Below are 21542 nucleotides of genomic sequence, written 5' to 3' on the forward strand. Positions count from 1 at the left end.
AAGATCAGCACGGAGCGGGCTGTGCCCCATAAAAAAAAACCTTTATCCCCATCCCCTCTGCTTTCATTGCACCTCCACGCATCAGAAAATGGTTTGGACGTGGCTTTATAAATGATGCAGCTTTCCTTCGGACCTAGGAATCTTCGTTTTTGTCATTTAGAGGGCAATTAATTAATTAAACAACAACAAAAAAATTAAACAAAAAAAAAAAAATAAAAATAAACAAAACACCAAACCAACCAACCAACCAGCCCCAGAGACATCACGGACACCCGGCTAGCTTGCCAAAAAAAAAATAATAATCATCATTCTTTATTTTAGAATCCTTTTAATCCATCATTTACAGTATTGTACAGCTCGGTGAAGGGATGGAAAGGACCCAGCGCCGGCACCGCCGCTCCCCAGGGGCGCCCGGTGGCTGCGTTGCCACCTTCGCCCCGGCCCCGCTGGGTTTTGGGGTGGGAGGACGAGGGCAAATCCTTCACCTGGGGTGGGAGGAGGACGAGGACAAATCCCTCGGGCGGGGATTTGCGAGGGCGAAAAATCCACGAGGTTCTCGGCGAGACGAGGAGCGACGGCACTAAAAAAAGCTACGCGGGGGCCGTGGCGAGGTGGGGACGAAGAAGGAGGGGGGGTCCCCGGGGACGGGGGGTCCCCAGGGACGGGGGGGGTGGCCGTGCCCCCGCTCACTGCCCCTTTTTGTAGGCGTTTTTGATGATGGCGTTTTTGAACAGAGTCACCAGCGGGGTCTGGCCGTGCTCCGAGGTCATGAAGCCGCCGTAGCGCTTGTCCTTCAGCGGCGCGTGCCAGCGGAAATGGCGCATGCGGTAGGAGCCGCTGTCCTTCTTCTCCTCCTCGCCTTCATCCTCCTCCTCCTCCTCCTCCTCCTCATCCTCCTCGGAGAAGCCCGGGAGCCCCTCGGCCCCCAGCTGGCGCCGAAATTCCAGCGGGTAACTCTCGGCCGACTCCTCGTCCACCCCGTTGGGGTACACCTTGATGGGTCTCCTCTTGCGCCCCACCGGCTTCCCCCAGCGAAAATGCTCCATGGAGTACGAGCGCTTGCCTTCCTCCCTCCCCAACCCGGCTCCTTCTTCCTCTCCTCCTTCCTCCTCCTCCTCTTCCTCGGCCGCTCGCCGGGGCGGCGGGGGGCCGCCGGCCGCCTCGTCCCGCTTGTGGCCGCTGCTGCTGTTGCGGCGGCCGAATTTGTTCCAGCGAAAGTGGCTCATCACGTACTTGCGGACGCTTTCGGAGAGGGGCTGCAGGTGCCCGTTCCCCGGGTACATGGGCGCCTCGGCCGACAGCTCCGCTCGGCACGCCTTGGCGCACGCCTGGGGGGGGCCAAAAGGGGGGTGGGAGAGCTGAGTCGGGATATCGGGGACGTTGGGGACATCGGGGACATCGTTGTGTCCCCCCCGTCCTCTCCGGGATGTGGATTTTGGAGCTCGTTTCCCAATGCCCGGTGCCACCCCTGTGTCCCCAATCCCTTGGGGGTGCCCAAGGCCAGGCTGGATGGGGCTGGGGACACCCTGGGCTGGGGGCTGGGGTCGTGCCCATGGCAGGGGGTGGCACTGGGGGGGCTCTGGGGGCTCTTCCAACCCAAACCACCCAAAACCCAGTGCGGCCAAGAGGTAGGAACCCCCCAAAACCCTTTTGGGGCACAAAACCCCCTTGGGGCACGGAGCCCCCTTGGGTCATGGGGCTCAAAGCATCACCTCGAGGTGGTGACCCCACAGGACATCATCCCCGCTGCCCCCTCCCCACCCCACCCCCATTTCTTGGGGTAGAAAACCCAAACAAGCACAGGGACCCCCCCAAAACCTTACCAAAACCCCGTTCTCGGTGGCCAGGTCCTGGCATTTGCTGCTCTCCCAGCACGGGCCGCTGGCAGCAGCGGGGTGGCCGAGCAGCAGCCCCAGCACCACGGGCAGGATGCTCCAGAGCGCGCCCCACATCCTGGCCGGGGGGGGATGCGGGCACGAAACTACGGAAAAATGGGAGAAAGACAAAAAAAAATACACTTTTTTTTCTTTTTCTTTTTTTCTTTTTCTTTTTCTTTTTCTTTTTCTTTTTCTCTTTTTCTTTTTCTTTTTCTTTTTCTTTTTCTTTTTCTTTTTCTTTTTCTTTTTCTTTTTCTCTTTCTTTTTCTCTTTCTTTTTCTTTTTCTTTTTCTTTTTTTCTTTTCCTTTTCTTTTCTTTTCCTTTTCCTTTTTTTCTTTCTTTTCCTTTTCCTTTTTTTCTTTCTTTTCCTTTTCCTTCTCCTTTTTTTCTTCCTTTTCCTTTTCCTTTTCCTTTTCCTTTTCCTTTTTTTCCTTTTCCTTTTCCTTTTCCTTTTTTTCCTTTTCCTTTTCCTTTTCCTTTTCCTTTTCCTTTTCCTTTTTCTTTCCTTTTCCCTTTCCCTTTCCCTTTTTTTCCTTTCCCTTTCCCTTTCCCTTTCCCTTTCCCTTTCCCTTTCCCTTTCCCTTTCCCTTTCCCTTTTCCTTTCCTGCAGGTGGTTCAGGAGACCCCTCCGCTACCCCTGCCTGCAGGACTTGTGGCTCTTTGCCACAAATACACGAAGGCGACTTGGACACAAACCCCAGGGGAGTCATTTCGCCCCAGCAAACCCCAAATTTCGGGTGGCTGCCCCCGCTGGGGCCGCACGCACTCAATTTCCACCTACCTCCACCCCTCCCTGCATCCCTGCTCCTTCCCACGGAGCCGCAGCCTGGCCATCACCACCCCCCTACTTCTCATTTTTGCTTTCCTCTCCGAAATCCCGGGTTTTTGTCACCGCTAGGAAACCCGACGTGCTGCTGACAGCTGCTGTCAGCGGGGCTCGCTGCCCTCTCCGGAGAGCCACAGAACCATGAGTTATGGGGGCACGGCGAAGGCGAAATGGAGCTGCCTTCAGCCTCCATCCCCTGCGATCCCTTTGCTGCCAGGTTGGGTACCAAATCCATCCTCCCTCCTTCCCTCCCGACCCACCCGAAAGTCCTGCGGGGTGGGAGGCTGCAAATTTGGGTTGAAAGAGCAAGGGGGGGGTGAGGAAGCGAGGTGGGAGCGTTGCGCACGGAACAATAGGCAAGGGAATCGCCGGGATTTCGGGCAGGGCTGTTGCAAAAAGCTGCTGGTGGTTGGAAAAGTGGAGGGCTCGGGAGTGGCTCCGCTGCCTGCGGAAGGATGGCAGCTGGGAGAAGTAGCCCAGGGTCCAGCCGAAACCTGGATCCTTGCTGTGCTGCCAGCAGGAATCGGGTTTGGGGGGGTCAGGGGTATCCCCGGGACACTTTTAAGGCACCCCGAGGACACCTGGGCCCCGCTGTCCCCTCCTGGGATGTCCCCTCCTGGGATGTCCCCTCCTAGGATGCTCCCCTTCCCTCGTCTCAGGAGCTGCTGAATTGCCTAAAAAATGTGCTTCCACCCCAACCTTGAGAAATTAGGAAAAAAAAAGAAAAAGGAAAAGCCGTGAGCCTGGACTCCCCCCCGGTTAAAGAAAATGTGAATTTTGGTGTCATCGGTGACGGAATGGGTGAGTTTCATGCATTTCTCTGCTAAAACCAACACTTTCCTGAGTTTTTTTTTTTTTTAACTTTGTGGGGACTCGTGTGTTTCACCTCTCCCCACGCCGTGAGAGCTCCGGGGGGGGCAAATCCCATCCCACAAGCCCCAAAAAGCCAGCTCCGAAGAGCGTGGGAAGAGCTGCTGGGTCGCGCCTGGGCGAAGGGAGAGGGGGGGGAAAAAAAAAGTGTTTGGGAGTTCTGAGAGCGAGCAGAGGCTCACAGGGGGGAGAGGAAAGCGGGACAGACCTATCCCAGGTATTTTTTGGGGGGGATTTTCCATTTTATGCCTGGCGGCAGCCACCCAAAACCTTCCCCGGGCACGGCAGCACCGGGGGGGCTCAGGCTGCGACCACCACGACCACGGGGAGCAGGGCTGTAACAGATTAGCACACAATAACACATAAAAAAATAAAAAAAAAGGTTATAAAAGGAGGAGAGAGGAGGCAGGGCTGAATTAACCCTTTCGGGGGGTGTGCGGGGGGTGTTTTATCCCCTCTCCATTACCACCCGGGGAGCACCCACCTACCCACGCCATGCGCCCGCATCCCCACTCCATCCCACCCGGCATTTTGCAAAGTTTTTCCCCTCCGTGCCCCCCAGGAGGATCTCAGCGCATCCCTCAGGGTTGGTTTGGAGCCCAAGGGAGCCCCCGGGACCCTTCTTACCTGCGGCGTGGGCTGGGAGCACGGCCGCCTCCGCGCGCGCTCCCGGAGAGCGTCTGCCACTTGGCCGCATCCCCGGCGCTTTTTTATACCCCACGGGGAGCTCGGGGCGTCGCATCGCCGCCGTCTTCTGGATGGTTGATGGCCCCTTTTGGATCCTGGGAGGCGTTTTTTTGTTGTTTTTTTTTTTCCTTTTTTTTTTTTTTTTGGGGGGGGGGGGACACACGCACGCACAGAGGGACCCTTCCAGGTAGCGAACAAAAGAGGAGCGAGGGCGGCGAGGGCTGGGTCCCCGCGGTGACTTGGGGAGGGGGGGATTAGCATCTCCCTGCGAGCTAAAAGCTCGTCAAGTTTTTTTTCCGGGAGATGCTGCTAATTGCGTTAGCAGCCTTGGGGCTCGATTTGGGGTGAGGGGGGGGGGAAATGGGGGCTGTTTGTTACAGGTGTCGGACGGGAGCGTCGGTCGGCACTCGGCATCGCGCTCCGGCAAGGTGCTGGGGTTTGGGGTTGTCTCTCGGGGGGGGTAAAAGCAGGTGGATGTCCTCCAGACATCATCACCACCTTGCCGAAGGATGCTGGGGCGCAGCAGATTTACCCGAGCTCCCCGGGGTGAGACAAAAATCCCCCCAAAATGGGTCACTAAACGGGCAAAGCACACCAGGTACGAGGAATACCCCGGCTGGCGTTGAGCTTGGTGCAAGGATGAAGCAGGCAGGAGGCTCCTCTGCCACCCCCTGCTCCCCTTTTTTTTTTGTCTCCCTCCATCATTTCGGTTGGGTTTGTGCCTTCTGCAGCCCCCCCAGACCTCCCCAAAATCCAGGGGACCTCCGCGGTGCAAGCAATCCGCATCCCGCTGCCGTGCCCCTAACTGCATTACCTGCCTCCGTCCTCCCCGGGCCGAGCCCCTGCTCTGCAATATGATTTTTATTTTTTTTTTTTCCGTGACGGAGAGCTATTCTAAGATGCTTTATGGCCAAAACGGAACCACGGCTCCGGCTTTAAGCGCTCGTTCGTCTTCGTTAGGCCGATCTGAGCCCTTCATTTTTATAAGGGAGAAATCTGTTTAGGAAATCGCCCAAACCTTGTTGAGGAGAGGCACTGGGATGAAGGATTCCTCTGCCACGGATGGTTCCGTGCAGCATCCGTGCTGGGATTGGGGTTCCTCGTGTCCCACCTCATCTCCAGCTACCCCAAATCCTGGGCTGGTTGGGGCTTGGGGCACGCATCTTTTGGGGATCCCTGGTGGCTTCATCCCCACCTCATCCCCCAGGGCTGAGAGCTGGAGGTGAGAGGGTGCACAACCCATCTGCCACGTGAGTTTTGGCCTTTCCGTGTTAATTTGGAGAACAAATCTCACCTCGGTGTGAATGAGCCTTGGGCTGCGGTGTGAATATCGCAGCCACACTCAAATCCCGTGGGCTCTGAGGACCTCCTGGCAGCCTCACGTCCCTTGGGGCACCGTGGTTCTGCCCCGTATCCAAGTGCTGCTGGCGGCTGGGACATCCCCACCCCTCTTATTATTTAAGGAAATTTCCTGCCGTGCTTTGGAGAGTTGACCCGGTGGCTATTTCGTGCTGGGAAGGAGACAACAAATCCTTCCAAACGCACAAAAACCTGCCTCTGGTCGAGCCTCTGGGCACACACCTTGGTGAAAGGCAAGCCGTGCACCTTGGTTTCGGAGCCAAATTTTGGAGGGCAGCTCTGAAAAGGACCGAGCATCCCCTAACCCAGGGGGACCAGGTCGAGGTGGGCACGAAGGCACCAGGGCTCCTCATCAGCAGCAGCATGGGCCAGCCTCCGGGAGAAAAAAAAAAAAATCATTTATTTGGCCGGGACACGGGACACGTGAGGGGTCTCCTTTTTCCATGGGCTGCTTGCTTTCTGCTTGAATCAAATCATTCCCCCCCCAAAAAAAAGCAGGACCAGACCTCAAACGGATGAAAGAAGCAGCGGTGGCACGGCGAGCTGGGGAGCGCATTGCTGCTGGAGATTTCTGGGGCCAGTGCCCTTTCCTCAGCAATATTTACATGCCAAAATCTATAAAGTTGCCTCTTCGCCTCTGGTTCCAACAAAAATTGGGCACCATGCTGGGAACAAGCGACCCCAGCGCATCCCCAGGGCTCACGACCCCCTCCTGGCCCCTGCCCTCCCTGCGAGCACAGAGCTGCAAAGGAGAAACTCACGCTCCTGTCCCCCAGCCACTGCAATTTATACTCAAAAAGAGCTTTTGAGGCAAAAATAGCTGTTTTATTTTCTTGGGAGTGCAAGGGGTGAAAAATATCCCAGAGCATCTCCAGTACGGGATGGATATGGGTGTCCTGGGACCAGTGCGCTGTGGGGGATGGCCACAGGGCTCCGGGGCTGAAACCTCCTGCAGGGAATTATTCTTGCAGAGGGATTTGTTTGCTCTCCGAAGGCTCAGCCCTCTCAGCTGGGGGCTGTTTTGAACCTGCTCGGAGCACTGGGAAGCTCAGGAAAGGGGCGTCCGTGCGCAAAAAGGATGGGGAGCGAGGCAGCACCTGGCATGGGAAGGCAGGGCCATCCTGGGCGAAATGGAGCCAGGAACCCCAAATTGTCCGGTTCTATGCTTTATTCTTCACTCCTTTTTCCTTTTTTTTCCTTTTTTTGAGCCGGTGGCATCCCCACGGACACACACTCCCAGGGCACAAGCAGGCTGGAAGGGCTGTGACACCCACACGTGCCCGCAGGCGCTGCCTTGCACGCGCATTTGCACACCCGGAGCCAAATCCCCGATTACTGCCCATGCCCCTAAGAGGGATTACGGCTTCTTAGGGGGCAGCTGGATGCAGGCAGGGGATCCCTTCCCGCAGCCCTGTGCTCGCACCGTGTTCCTGGGTCCTAAGGGGGTGGAATAACGCCCATCCCCATCCCCATGCCCGGTCCCAGCAGGGATGGAGCACAGGGAGGTTGCCAAAAACGTGCCGGCTGCGTGGCTCTGTGCTGGAGGGCTGAAGGCAAAGCTGGTGACAAAGCTGGTGACAAAGCTGGTGACAAAGCACGGTGGCAGATCTGCAGGGACGGTGATGCTCAGCCACGTCCTCGGTCCTGGCAGTGGGGTTGTGGCTGCACTGGGATGGGTTTGGGGAGCCGGGAGAGCCCTGGGGCACTTTGCACCAAAGTGGTCCCAAACCTGTGTTGCCTTCCAGGTGGCCAAGGCACGGTCAGGGGATGCTGAATATTGGGGACACCTGGGTGACCACTGGGCAGGAACAAGAAATGGGGAAGTATTGAGTTTTTTTAACATTTCTCCCTAAAAGAAATGCAAAGAAAGGGCTGATGGAGGCTGTGGTGGTGCTGGGGACCTCGTCTCTGCAGAAACGAGCGTGGGGAGAGGGAAAGGGGCAGAAGTGGGGCTCATCTGGGTGCGATCCCTGCACATCTGTGCCTCCTGAAGAGGATGGGGACCTCCAGCTGTGCGGATGTTACCAAAATTTGGGACCTGCAGGGTGCACGCACCGGGTAGGGCTGAACCTGGGTGGTTTGGTCTGCGTAAAACCATACAACCCTCAAATCTTTAGGGTTGGAAAAGCCCTCCAAGATCTGCTCCAACCACCCTACCACCAACGTCACCACTAAACCCTGTCCCCAAGCACCACGTCCAACCTCTCCTCGACCACCCCCAGGGACGGGGACTCCCCCACCTCCCTGGGCAACCCATCCCGGTGCCTGGCTGCTCTTTCTGAGCAGAAATGCTTCGTAAGGAATTGGCCAAGGGGTTCCAGGTGCTGGTTTCAGACAGTCCTGGACCACCGTGGGGTGGGTGTACCCCCCGAGGACGCCAAGGATGGGTCAGGCGAGTGCTCAACCTTGGGCACCTCAGCACTCACGTCTCTCCGGTGGCCGTCTCATCGCCCAGGCTCCCGTTGAGCCCCCGCCACCCCCTCCTGCCTAAACGCTCCCCCGAAACGAGGCAGACATCAGCGGAAAGGGAGCCGAAATGGCCGAGCTTTGTCTCCCTGGAGAGGCGAGGCAGCTCCTGCCCGGCCGCCCCGTTTTCACATCTCCCTTTGTTGAAGGAGCAGCCTTGAGCGAGACGCCACTCGAGGGGCATTGAACGAAATGTTCGGTCGCCTCTTCCACGTGGCACTCAGCGCCCCTCTCCGCCTCTGACGCTAATGATCCGGACGAGGGTGGTTTTATTTTTCTTTTTTTCTTTCTTTTTTTTTTTTTTTTCTTCTTTTTTTTTCCCGAGCATAATGGGGAGAAGAAATGAAAGGGAAAAGGGGCTGGGGGAGGGGAGGTCACATCCATTTAGGAGCCCAAACATTTACCGGGAAAGTGGCTCCTGAGTGGCCGCACAAAAGCCCGGCTGTGCCCGGCTCCATCCCTCCTCCGGCTCGCCTCCCCCGCCGCCCCCCAGCAGGACCAGCAGCCCCCGTCGGAGAGGAGGATAATGGGTTGCATTATAGGCAGGCACGATAAATGTCTATCCACTCGTGCGCAATAAAAAGAAGCTGGTCTTTAGCTAATCGCCCTGGAGGAGCTCTTGGATGAGGCTCGAGAGCGAGATGTTCTCCTTGGGTCCTGGCCCCGAGACCGCCCCGTAAGGGGGCTGTGGGGCGCAATTCGTCCTGTCCCAATGGGGCTGAGCTTGGGTCTTTCCTGGGGTGACCCTGGAGGGCGAACGACCCCATCTGGGCAGAGGAGAGGGTCCTGTGGTGCTGGAGCGGGGTTTGCTGGTGATGTGGAGGAGCCAAAAAGGAGCACCCAAAGCTCTCCGAGGCCATCGCAGGACCTCCTGGCACAACCCCTAGAGCGTGGCGGTGAGCTCTGTGCCGGGGTTGGAGGTGGTGTGGGTAACCTGGAGGGAGAAATGGGGATGGAAACTGAGGCTCCGGGTGCTGAGCTTCCAATATTTCGCTGCGTCCACGTGGGCTGGCAGGAAATTTTGGCTCCGACAACCAAACTTCTCCATTTGCCTTGAAACACCCTGCCCGGAGCAGAAAGAGGATTTGGGGAAAGCTCCCTCCCTGCCCTTGCTGTGCATCTCGGTGGGCTCCGAGCTCAACCTCTCCTCCCTCTCCTGCACCCACCTTTTGCCTTTTCTCCCCCAGCCCCATTCTCCCAGCCCCTTCCCACGGTGTCCCTTCGCACGGTGCCTCCCTCGCCGTCCCCGTTTGGTCCCAGCAGAGCCCCGTGGCCTGATTTTGGGGCTTTTTTTCACCTTTTTGCCCAGCGCCACAGCCGAGGCTGGCTGCTCCCACGCTCGCACAGCTCCTGGGTGCCGCAGGGACGATGCTCGCCCTTATTTTTTGCTCCCACAACGGGCATTCAAAACCACACCCGGGTTGAAAAAGAGAAGAGTGCAGCTCGGGGAGGCAGCACGTGAACAAAAAGTGATTTTCGGAGCACTTGGGGGTCCCTGTCCCAGCAGGGGGGTGGGCTGGTGCTTTCTCCCCGCTTTCTCCCCATTAATTAACAATGCAAAAAGGGCTCGGAGGGGGAGGGCTTTGCTTGCCCATGGATGTTTTCTTTTCTGAGCTGCCCTGGGTGGTGGATGTGGACAGACGCACGGACACCCGGAGGCTCCGGAGATGGGGCAATCAGCCCCATGGAGCAATGTCGTGTCCTGAGCCAGCAGGACACCTCCCTGCTCTGCCCCCAAACCCCACAGAAACAAAGGAGACCAGTGAAAACCCTACACCTAACACCCACCTACACTTAACACCCCCCCTTGCAGATGCCCATTAACAAATTTCCCCCTTTTCAGGCTTTCCTCTGCTTTTGGGGGCCGTCTGAGCCGGTTCGAGCATCTCCTTTGTGGGAATCAATCTGGGAACATCATCTGGAAACTCTTCATGGAGTAAAGAAAACCCCAAAGCCAATGCTTTTGTCCAGCCTGGAAATCTCTGGTTTCAGCTCGCATTCTTATGTCAGAATGATTAGCATATTTAATTAAGCAAGCCTGTTGACATTTCTAGCTGGGTGGATGATTGCTCTTCCTTCTCGCAAGGAGCAGCCAGCGTGATGGGGGGAACGATGAAAACTGCCCGCTTAACCCCGGAGAAAGGCTCATGGGATCGGGTGGGATGGGGATATGGGATGGGATGGGATGGGATTGGGATGGGGATGGGGATGGGGATGGGATGGGATGGGATGGGATGGGATGGGGATGGGGATGGGATGGGATGGGGATGGGATGGGATGGGATGGGGATGGGATGCGATGGGGATATGGGATGGGGATGGGATGGGATGGGATGGGATGGGATGGGATGGGATGGGATGGGATGGGATGGGGATATGGGATGGGATGGGATGGGATGGGATGGGATGGGATGGGATGGGGATGGGGATGGGGATATGGGATGGGATGGGGATGGGGATGGGATGGGATGGGGATGGGATGGGATGGGATGGGATGGGATGGGATGGGGATATGGGATGGGGATGGGATGGGATGGGGATGGGATGGGGGTGTCTGGGAGCAGGGAGCCGTGCCCTCAAGCCAAGACTCTGGTTTAATCCCCGCTGTGCTGATAAGGTCACGCCGGGACCTGTGCTCCCGCCTGCCGTGCGCCGTCTGGGGCCGGCGGCTCTGGGGGCCCTATTTATAGTGCGGTGAGAGGATCAGGGGGAATCAGTGCCCAGCAAACCCCGATGCTTGCCCTGCTTCCCACAGCCAGTCCCTGCTCACTGCCTGCTGCTGGAGCACCCGGCTGGTCCTTGCCAAGGTAGGTGCCAGCACCGCGGGTGCTTGGGGAGCCTCGGTGTCCTCCCACGTCCCCATCCCCATTGGGGTGGGATTGGGATGGCTTTTGGCACGGTGGGGAGCCCCAGGGTCAGGCTGATTTCTCTGGATAAAAGGGATAAATTTATGTATTTGTCTTGTCCTGCTATCAGCCAGGTCACCGTCCCTCCATCCCGCTTGGACCTGAGCCCACCTGGGGCAACCGACCCCACAGCCATGGGGAAATTGGGCCAGGATGGAGGTGTGGGATGGAGATCTGACCCTGCCAGGGGCAGCTTGGTAGTCTGGGCTCCCCATCAGGTGGGCACCATGCCCTCCATACCCCTATTTATGGCTACATCTGCCCCAAACCCATACAGAGGGGCATGGGGAGAGCCCCAAATCCATGAGCCGCTGGGGAGGCGGTGGGCAGCGTGGTGGGAGGGCTCCTTGCTCCCCTTTGTCCCCACCACCTGCATCCCTGCTCCGGCTCCTGTTCCAGGCAATTCCAGCGCGTTGGGATGTGGGGAAAACCAGCGTGGTCCCACATGGGCTCAACACCCTGCCCGAGGTGACGGAGCCACCCTTGGGGACCGTCCCCGTGCGCCCGATGGAGCTCTGCCCCGGCACCATCCCCACCGGGGCACCTTGGCTCTCCCTCCTCTTGCTGGCGGTGCTGAGCGTCCCCTCACTGCCGAAATCCCTTCCCGCATCTTACGGGGACACCGAGGAGCCCCAGGAGGGCACGGGCTTGATCCAGTGCGGGGAGTACAGCAACCAGGTGCTGCCCAACGGGCGCTGCCGGATCGTGGCCACCCTGCCGCAGGGGGACGAGCAGCGGTGCCCGGATATGTTCCGCTGCACCGACGAGGTGTCCTACTGGCTCCACGAGAACGAGGAGCGCAAGCAGCAGATCCTGGAGCTGCGGGAGCTGATCTCGGAGCTGCAGGAGGAGCTGAGGAACCACCGGCACCGCATCAAAGTCCTGGAGCTGCAGGTAAAGGGATGCCCTCGTCAGGTCCCCCCCTCCTGTGGGGCGTTGCTCTGACCACAGGGGTTTATCCATTAAACCCCTCTTACTCGGGAGCCTTCCAGGGCTGATCTTTCTTAGCGTGAGCTGCAAACCTTCTGGTTTTATCCCTGTAGGAGGAGGAAGACCATCCCCAACACCTCTCAGCCTGCCTGGGATGGGTTGGGGTCGCTCACCCCTTACCCATATTGGGGCTCGAGATGAAGTTTTAGGCACCCAGGGCCGAACCACATCTCAGGTTGACTCCTTCCCCGAGCCCTGCAGCTCAGGGCCAAGGAGGCAGAGGAACAGTAGATATTTTCCATGCAGCATTCATGCCCTTAATCCTGTCTTCCTTTCCAAGCTCTGAAACACCCCAGTAACACCCTGCCTCTTCTGTAGGGTCCCTGGGAGGCAATGATGCTCGGTTGGACCACAGCACTGACCCTCCTCCTGCTTACACAGGTCCCTTCCCATCCTCTCTGCTCTCCCTTTTTGCCTCCCCTCTCACCCTCTTGATAATTTCTGTGTCTTCGTGCTCAGTTTTTTATCCCTTTCTCTGTTGATAGGAGTTGGGAGAACTCGTTTCTCCCCTAGGGGATCCCAGGTGAGCAGCAGGGAAGGAGCTGGGGGTGCTGCTGGGCTCGGCACCCTACAAGGATGCACCCAAGGGTCCTGGGGGGGACATCCAGGTCCCCAACCCTACCCAAGCAGTTCACACCTTGGGGACAGGGCCAGCAGCGCCCGTGCCACCAGGCTACACCTGCACTCGCAGAGGGGATGTCCCTGGGGATATCTGGGACCGCCTTGGGCCATTTGCAGGGGGTTTCAGCCCTTTTTCGGAAAGGGCCCTGAGCGCTTGCTTTGAACCCAGCCTTGTTTTCAGCGGGAAGCTGCGGCAGAGACCTACAGCGATTCCTCTTTTTATTTTTTTTGTTGAAAAAACACACGCTGGAATGTAAAGGGGTGGAAGAAGAAGCGGGAGGAGAACAAAGCCTGGAGAGCTCGGCAATGAGCGCAGCCCTCGGTCCAAGCACAGGAGGGGGGAATGGCAAGAAGCGCAGCTGAATGCAGGGTGGGAAGACACGAGGCCTTGCAGCTGAAGCAAGGAAACCAGAAGCAGAAATGGCTGCTGAGCCAGTCCCCTCCACACCCTACAGTCACAGGGACAATTCCACCAGAAGTTTTCCAACTCTGGTGCTCTGGCCACTTCCCAATGCCCGTGCCCAGCCCGGCAGGCTGCTTTTTCCCCACCTCCCCTTGCTGCCTCCCCGCCGTGCCCACCATCCAGCCCGGCTAGGGCTCCCTTCCTCCCTCTGAGGCACTGTTGCTCCTTTAATCCGGCCCCATAAATCAGCCTCCTGCTGCTTTGCCACCAGTGCTTCTCCTGCAGCTCAATGGCAGCTCCTCCGCCCAGCACGGATATCTCTCCGAGCACCCCAGGAGCCTTCCCCAGCAGGCTCTGCCAGGTCCCAGCTCCTTTTTGGGCTAACGGGGACCCCAAAATGGGGTGAGACGAGGTGACCCCTTCTCTGCCTTGTTTCCCTCTCCACCTCCCTTATTCCACCGTGGTTTGGGTGGGCAGCCCTATAACAGCCTGCACGGAGCAGGACCCCGCTGCGCCCTGATGGAGAAGCCCCCAATAAAACCATCCCTGCTGGAGCAAAGGGATGCGGCGGGGTCTGCTGATTGAAACCAGCCCGGCCGTGCTGGTTTTAATCAGCAGCAGGGGATAAAAAAAAATAAAAAATAAATAAATAAAAAAAAAGGTGTCGGCTGTGGAGGAGGAGGGGATTGTCTGGGAGAGAGCATCACGGCTTTACGCACGGGGCTGGCGCGTGGGTGCAGGCTGCTGGTGTCGGTCACGGCTCGTGGGGCAGAGCTGATTTATGGGCGAGCCAGAGACATTACGGGGCTGATAGGGAGCGCACCACGTCGGCACACCCCCTGGTTCCCAGCCTCGTTCCCCCTGCTTGTCTATCTGCTTGGGATTTGGGGATACGGGCAGGCTCATCCCGAGGTGATCTGGGCTTGTTGGCAGGGCCAGGCCATGCTGAAGTGGTTTTGGGAAGGATGCTGTAGGGCTGCCGTTAGTTATCGGGGCAGAAAACATCCTCTGGATGCACAAATCCCTTCCCACGGGAGGAAATCCCAACCTGAAAGCAGCATCACTGCGGTTTTGCAGGTATTTGGGCATCTGGAGCACGTTTGGTGCGTGCTGGTGGGGCTGGGGGTGCCCATCTCAGTGTGAGCCCCCCGCCCAGCCCGGGCATTTATCCTACATGGGATCACATCCTAAATACAGGTGGTAAAAGGGGCTGGGGCCCTGCATCTCCAGGGTTGGTACCTGAAGAGCAGGAGGTGGCTCCTGGTGGCACACGGGCAGCTCCTCGCTGCAGGGTGCTGAAAAGCTTTTGTTGCTCGAGGGGAGAATGGGGGAGTGCTTCGGGGGGGAAAACCCAGCGGTGGTTATGGGGTTGCTGGATTCACCCTACAACAAGCTGGAGGGGTTTTGGGAACAAATCCCATTTGGGAACAATTCCTGCAGTACCCAGCTCACCTCTACACATCCCACCTGTGATGGAGAACCCCAAAGAGGTTTTGGGTCCTGCCAGGGGGCTACGGGGTGCCCCCAAATCCCCCCTTCTATCCCAAATTTTGCCCTGCTTTCAGCACGAGGAGGCGGCCGGCCCCAACCGCAGCCTGGAGCAGCGGGTGCAGGACCTGGAGCAGCGGTCCAGCGAGGCCAGCACCCTGCAGCACATCCAGGCCACGCTGCTCTACGACATGCAGGCGCAGATCAACAACGTCTCGGTGCTGACCGACTGGGTCTGGCGCAACCCCACCTGCCTCGGCCCCGCAGATATCAGGCTGCAGGAGGAGACGCACCGGCCAGGTGATGGGGAGATGCTGGGGTGGGAAAAAAGGGTTTCGATCCTCTTTGCTCGCAGCCTGGTTTCAGCCAGCCTGCCTTCACGGGTACCTTGGTGTTTTTTTTCCTCTCCCTGGTTGGTGTGAGATGATCGCAGGGCTCAGATTTGGCTCTGACAGCCCCTGTTGGGATTGCTCCCACTGTTGTTCCACCTGCAGTCAGCTGCAGGGGCTTTCCTCCCAGCTCCAGGGACTGTTTCCCCATCAGAAAAAAAAAAAAAAAAAGAAAGAAAAAAAAGAAAAAAGAAAAAAAAGGAAAAGGAAATAAAGAAAAAAGGAAAAAAAAGGAAAAAGGAAAAAAAAAAGAAAAAGAAAAAAGAAGAAAAAAGAAAAAAGAAAGAAAAAAAAAAAGAAAAAAAAGAAAAAAGGAAAAAGAAAAAGGAAAAAAAGGAAAAAAAGAAAAAAGGAAAAAGAAAAAGGAAAAAAATAAAAAGAAAAAAGAAAAAAAGAAAAAAGAAAAAGGAAAAGAAAGAAAAAGAAAAAGAAGAGAAAGAAAGAAGGAAAGAAGGAAAGAAGGAAGGAAGGAAGGAAGGAAGGAAGGAAGGAAGGAAGGAAGGAAGGAAGGAAGGAAGGAAGGAAGGAAAGAAAGAAAGAAAGAAAGAAAGAAAGAAAGAAAGAAAGAAAGAAAGAAAGAAAGAAAGAAAGAAAGAAAGAAAGAAAGAAAAGGAAGAAAGGAAACAAAGAAGAGAAGAATAAAGAAAAAGAAAAAAAAAAAAAAGAAAAGAAAAAGAGCAAGAAATCATTTTGTCTCAAAAATTCATAACATGAAATCAGGGCTTTGGTAATACTCTTCAACTCCCCCAAACCAACAATTTTCCATTATTATTTCTCATACTCTAGATTTAATGAATGCATTTAAGTTTTTGCCAGTTTTTGTTTGCTTGTTTTCCTTGTTAGTCACTGAAATGTTTTATTCATTTTATTATTTTTTAGCAAACATGGGAACTTCCAATCAAAAAACGCATATTTTATTTTATTTTTTCCCCTGCTGTTCTGCCCCAGTTTTCTGCCAAAGAATCCCCATTTATGACAACGTTCGGACCGGGGCTCGTCATAGCTGGGATCTGCAAAGCTCCACCTGGAGCTGTTGGAAGGTTTTGCAACCTGTTGGGTCTCCAGGGTCTTGGTAAGGGGGTGCTGCCCCCCGTGCCCAGCCCCATTTCAAAACCCCAAAGCCCCCCGGGATCCCTGGGGGCACCCCAGGAGCTCACAGCAGAACCCTGGGGATCCCAGGACTGGTCCCAGCACTCGATGCTGAGCAGATGTCCAGGAGGATGTTAGGAAAGGATGAAGAGATGTTTCTCCAGAATGGTGCACCCGGTCTTACAAAGCCAGGGTCTTCCTTCTCCAGAAAGGAGCAGGTTCGATCAAGCACAGGAGCTGCCGATGGCTTTCACCTCCCAGCCTTGGTCTGATTTGAGCTGGTGATGCCAGGGGGAGAGGCACGTTACTTCTTCCCAGGCCAACTAATGTAAGAATTTTCCCAAAAATTGCATAGAGAGAAAGAGAGAAAGAGAGAAGGAAAGAGAGAAAGAGAGAAAGAGAGAAAGAGAGAGAGAAAGAAAGGAAGAAAGGAAGAAAGAAAGGAAGATAGAAAAAGAAAGAAAAAGAAAGAAAGAGAGAAAGAGAGAGAAAGAGAGAAAGAGAAAGAAAGGAAGAAAGAAAGGAAGAGAGAAAGGAAGAGAGAAAAAGAAACAGAAAGAAAGAAAGAAAAAGAAAGAAAGAAAGAAAAAGAAAGAAAGAAAGAGAAAAAGAAAGAGAAAAAGAAAGAGAAAGAGAAAGAGAAAGAGAAAGAGAAAGAGAAAGAGAAAGAGAAAGAGAAAGAGAAAGAGAAAGAGAAAGAGAAAGAGAAAGAGAAAGAGAAAGAGAAAGAGAAAGAGAAAGAGAGTGCAAAGCTCATTTGGCCACCCATGTCGTGGTGGAGGCAACACCAACAGCACCGACCCTACCTGCTGCCTTTGTGTGCTCCTCCCTGAGCACGAATTGGGATGTTCAGGGGTGCTGGAGCTCAACCCTACACCCGTGGCAGCCCTTCCATAATTTGACGTCACCTTTTTATAATTTGATTCGAGAACATCCAAAGCATCCCCCTAAGCCTGGAAGATGTGGGACAGGACCTACCTGGGACACCTGAGAGCCAGCCAGGATGCTCCCAGGCACCTCAAATTTATCTGGGCACGTTTTTGCAGAGAATTCAGCCAAGCCCCTTCGGTAGGTGACGGGAGGAGAGTGGATTTCTCTCTTCTCCCACGTAAAGCCAGGATGAGCTACCCTCTGCATGAGCCTGTCTCTAGGGACACCAGCCGAGAAGTATAGATAGCTCGTGGCAGACAAAATAAATCCCGCCTGGCACATCCCGGTTAGAAGCATCTTTAGAGTCTTCGGAACGGTTTTGATCCCCAAATGTCGCATTTCTCCGCTTTCTTGCAGAGATGAAGCACGCCAGGAACTGCCCCATCGATTGTGCTTCTGTTTACTACAACGGGCTCCGGCGGTCGGGGGTCTACAGCATCATGCCCTCCATCGGAGGGATGCCTATCGAGGTGCTGTGCGAGATGGACACCGAAGGTACCGCGGGACCTACACCATCTGCCAGGAGAGCTCGGGGTGGGAGATGTGTCCCTGCGAGCTGTCTCCTAGCTGAGGGTTACAGCCTCTCTGCTGGCTAAAGAAAGGGAAATTTGGATAAAGAGTTCAAACCGGGCATTAGGGCTGGGACTCGGTTGTCTAAACGCAGGCATTTGGGGCTCTTTGGGATCTCCTCACATACCCAAGGTATTTGCAAAGATCTAGTGGATACCACAAATGGCTTTGGGGAAGAGAAGCCCTTCTGGAGGAGGGGGTGCCTGGAGCATCTCCGGGCAGCAGAGAGCAATCCCTAAATGGATCCCTAAATGGGGAGAGCCTGCCCAGAGATATTTTGGGGTGTAAAAGTGGGAGCAGATGACCACCCGGACCTTTGCTGTCTAAATTTCCATACACAACGCGTCATCCCTAGGTACAGCCTTACTAACAAAATCACTTTGCGAGGCCCAGATTTGGGAAGAATGACGCCAATTGTCAGGGAACCGCGGTGGGTTGTCAGCTCCTTGCCCCATGGGTCTTCTCCTGCCAGGATGGCCATGTCACATTAACACGTCCCGAGATGGAGGAAGGGGTTGGTTGCCCACAGGCAGGCTTCTCGCCTACTGGGGAAGGTTGGCCCAAAAGATCTACAGGTGATGGCAGCTTGTGGACACGAGCACTCATTAAGAATCGGGCTGTTCAGGCAGTGTGGTAATGGCATTGCTATTATTTGCACGACCATTGTCACAGTCTTGGACACTGCCGGGTGACAGCCTGTACAAACAGCAAATAAAAACATGTCCCCAGTCCCCTCCTCAGTCTTACAGTTTCGGAATGAAATGAGAAAGAGGGATTCAGACAGATGGGAGAGCAGATGGAGACTGTGAGACAATGCTGGAAGAGAGCTCGTGTGCCTCTGTGGTGCTGCGGGAACAGTACATAACAATCTCCAAACTCCAGGATCTCCAGTTCGTTCCAGTCCCAAAACATTTGCCTCCCCCGGAGCACCACCGTACTCATTTAAAGCCACCTTCCTGAGCTGGAGATGGACCCTCAGAGGTGACACCACACCGTGTGAAGGCGTTGGGACTCATGGACCTTCCCTACAGACTCCCCTTTTCCTTTCCGTCCTGCAGGTGGGGGCTGGACGGTCATCCAGAGGCGTCAGGACGGCTCGGTTGACTTCAATCGGACCTGGAACGAGTACAAGGAGGGCTTCGGGGACCTCAGCGGCGAGTTCTGGCTGGGCAACGAGAACATCCACAAGATAACCAGCCAAGGGGACTACTCGCTGCGTATCGACCTGGAGGACTGGAACAACAAGCACAAGCACGCCTTCTACCAGGTCTTCAGGTAAGAGCTGGGGTGGTCTCCACTGATTCTTGGCGTTTTATTATCCATAACACATCAGCCACGTCCTTTATTAAGCAGGGATGGCCAGGTCTGTCTAGACAGTCCCAGATGAACTCTTTCCTTTTCTCTGCTGGAAATGTTTGTGGGTGACCGTGGGAGGATGTGCAGGGTGGCGCTGCATGTTTGAAGCTTTGGGGCTTAAGGTAGACCCCCAAACTGCTGAAAATACCTTAAAACAGAACAAAACAAACAAAACCACAAAAAAATATGTTGCTTGAAAGTACCTTGGAGCATCTTCTGCCAGGAAACGTGCTCTGAATGGTCACCCCGATTTTTTTTTTCTCATCGGATGCCATGTGCAACAGCAGTCACCTTCAACCTTTGCTAGCCCAGGGGGCAAATTACTAATTAGCTCGGTCAAGGTGAAGGGCAGGATGTTTGCTCTGTGGAGGAGAGGCAGAACCGTGTAATCAGAGGGTTTGTCTTGCCAAAGCCGCCTCAGCCCTTTGTTGTGGTTGTAGAGTCATGGTCTGCCTGGCTCAGACCTAAAGCAAGCGCCCTGAGTCACGCCAAAAACATCCCCCAGAAGGGGGAAATCCATCGGCTTTGGCTCTGAGAGGTGATGAATCACAGCGGGGAGCCTGGGCAGAGCAGCCCGATGATTGCTAGGTGCCCACACCAGGAATGTGGTCCCCAAACCTGAGAGGAGGCTCGGACTCTCCCCTTTTAAATAATTTCCCCTTTGCTGGCAGCATCGAGGACGAGGCCAACTACTACCGCCTGCACGTGGATGGGTTCAGCGGGACGGTGGAGGACTCCTTCGCCTGGTACCACAACAAGAGGAGCTTCAGCACGCCCGATTCGGGGAACATCTGTGCCGAGATCTCCCACGGGGGCTGGTGGTACCACCAGTGCTTCTTCTCCAACCTCAACGGGGTGTACTACAAGGTAAAGGGGGGAAAAGGGACACAGGGGTGGCACTCAAGGACTGGGGACAGGGTCCTCACGTCCCTGCAGTCCTTCATGGCTTGGCCAAGCTCTGCTCTTGGAGCAGGGCTCAAGGGAGTGCTGGCACCGGGGCAGCCCAGCCCTTTCGGTGCCAGGGATCAGACACAAGCATCAAGCCACCTCTTCATGCTGTGTTTTGGGGCCGTTTGGTGGTGACTCATGCGGCCTGAGATGCCACCTCCTCTGGGAGCACCTGAAATATGTCAAGCTTTGCGTGCCCTTCCCACCGTGTCGCTGTGGTGTTTGAGTGATCAATTTTCTGACACCTCCGTGTGTTTCCCATCCTTCTTTCTGCACTGCAGGGCGGCCGATACTCCATTAAAAACCGAAAGATCCTGGGCCCCGACGGCATCGTGTGGTACTCATGGAAGGACACGGACTACTACTCCCTGAGGAAGGTGGCCATGATGATCCGGCCACGCACCTTCCGTCCCCACCTCTCCCCGTGAAGCAGGCCCGGGCCTTCTTCCATTCACCCATTGCTGGGAACAAAAGTGTGTGGAAATAACTCCTCGGGAGCAAAAACTGAGCCTGGGGGTCCCTGATGGACTGAGCCACCATCCTTTTTGCTGCCTGTGGGCCTCGGAGAGAGTTGAACCACCCCCGGGAGCGTGAAGGCCTTCAGTGGTGCTGGGGTGGTGAAAGCTCTCCTCACGCCATGGAGGTGGGCCATGAGGATGGCCTTGCGAAGACGAGCATGGGGCAGTTTTTCACAGCAGTTTTTGGCAGCAGTTTTTTTTTGGCAGCACTTCTTTTTGGCAGGATTGGGCTTCCCCAAGGCCTGAGCCCCAACGCAGCTGCTGGCTTGGGGTGGTTTGTAGGCCGCAGCTTGTGTTGAGGGGAGGTGTTGAGCGCTCTGGATGTGAACCCAAGAGTAAATTCAGACCAGCAATCCTGCATTTATTTTCTACATCTCTTGGCTTGGTGTTCACATTATTGTGTGTGTATTTAGCACTGGAGGTCCAACGCTTCAACCCAGGGATGTCCTGCAAGGTGCTGAGATGGCCCTGGGGAGAGCAGGGAGACCCAACCTCACTGCCCAAACCTCATCGTGGCCAAAAGAGGAGGAAGATCCGCAGTGGTCCTCGCTTCTCTGGCAGGGATTGTGTAGCTGCAATAATTATGCCCCAAATAAAAGGATTTAAAAATCGAAATGCTGAAGATTTTCCGTTTTTCCATCGCGTTTTCACCTCTTGGTCCTTTCTCTGGCAAAGAACTGATGAATCTTCTATCCACCTTAGGTGTGGTTTGCAGGAATGATTAGAAGTGATTTTAAGTCTTATTTTACTGCCTTGTTCTAGATAAAGAGGAGTTGTTGTTGCTTTCCTTTAATTTCTGTAGGGTTTTTTCATCTGTAGTTGCAGCTAGAGCCCCTCTTTTTTTCTCCCGACCTCGCCTCCTCGCAGGATCAAGAGATGGAGCCCACGGCCGTGCTGCGGCTGCTGATGAATTTTTAATCAGATTTCCTTTTTTTTCCTGCTTCGTTTGGGCGGAAGAGTTCAAAGAGGGTTCAGGGAAGGGGAATGGCAGCTGTGCTACAGGTTAAGAGCAAGGGGAGAAAAATGAGCTCCCTGAGCCTCGCTGGGTCATCATCCATGCACATCGGGAGCTGAGACCTGGTGAAGATCTGAGCTGCAGGTTATGGATGGGATAACCTGGGATGCTGCACCAGGAGCCTGGACACGGTCAGGTTTTTGGGGCGGTTTTGGGGTTTTTGGCTGCTCCTCCAAGCAGCCTCCTCCTGGCTGTGCCCTTGCTGCCACCTTCTTCCCCTCGGTGCCCCCTTTT

At 55.3% G+C, this 21542-nt stretch overlaps 2 protein-coding genes across 3 annotated transcripts; one reads left to right on the forward strand and one right to left on the reverse strand.

Annotated features, from left to right (window-relative positions):
- Positions 1 to 277: 277 nt before the first annotated feature.
- POMC (proopiomelanocortin) lies at positions 278 to 9332 on the reverse strand. 2 transcript variants are annotated; one of them, XM_072036602.1, is made up of 4 exons: positions 9325 to 9332; positions 4202 to 4235; positions 1824 to 1981; positions 278 to 1328 (listed from the first exon to the last, which is right to left on the reverse strand). In XM_072036602.1, exons 3-4 carry the CDS (start codon positions 1950 to 1952, stop codon positions 687 to 689), a joined length of 771 nt encoding a protein of 256 aa, XP_071892703.1. In that variant the 5' UTR covers positions 1953 to 1981; positions 4202 to 4235; positions 9325 to 9332; the 3' UTR covers positions 278 to 686. The 2 variants fall into 2 exon arrangements, with proteins under 2 accessions (XP_071892703.1, XP_071892702.1); XM_072036601.1 differs by lacking the exon at positions 9325 to 9332 and having other exon boundaries at positions 4202 to 4356.
- Positions 9333 to 10198: 866 nt separating this feature from the next.
- On the forward strand, positions 10199 to 20963 carry LOC106018440 (techylectin-5B). Its single transcript, XM_072035140.1, has 7 exons — positions 10199 to 10243; positions 11391 to 11885; positions 14571 to 14793; positions 17259 to 17396; positions 18530 to 18746; positions 19499 to 19694; positions 20057 to 20963. Exons 1-7 carry the CDS (start codon positions 10199 to 10201, stop codon positions 20201 to 20203), a joined length of 1461 nt encoding a protein of 486 aa, XP_071891241.1. The 3' UTR covers positions 20204 to 20963.
- Positions 20964 to 21542: the final 579 nt, after the last annotated feature.

Source organism: Anas platyrhynchos, chromosome 3, assembly GCF_047663525.1.
Source record: "Anas platyrhynchos isolate ZD024472 breed Pekin duck chromosome 3, IASCAAS_PekinDuck_T2T, whole genome shotgun sequence".
In the NCBI taxonomy this organism is placed as follows: Eukaryota; Metazoa; Chordata; class Aves; order Anseriformes; family Anatidae; genus Anas; species Anas platyrhynchos.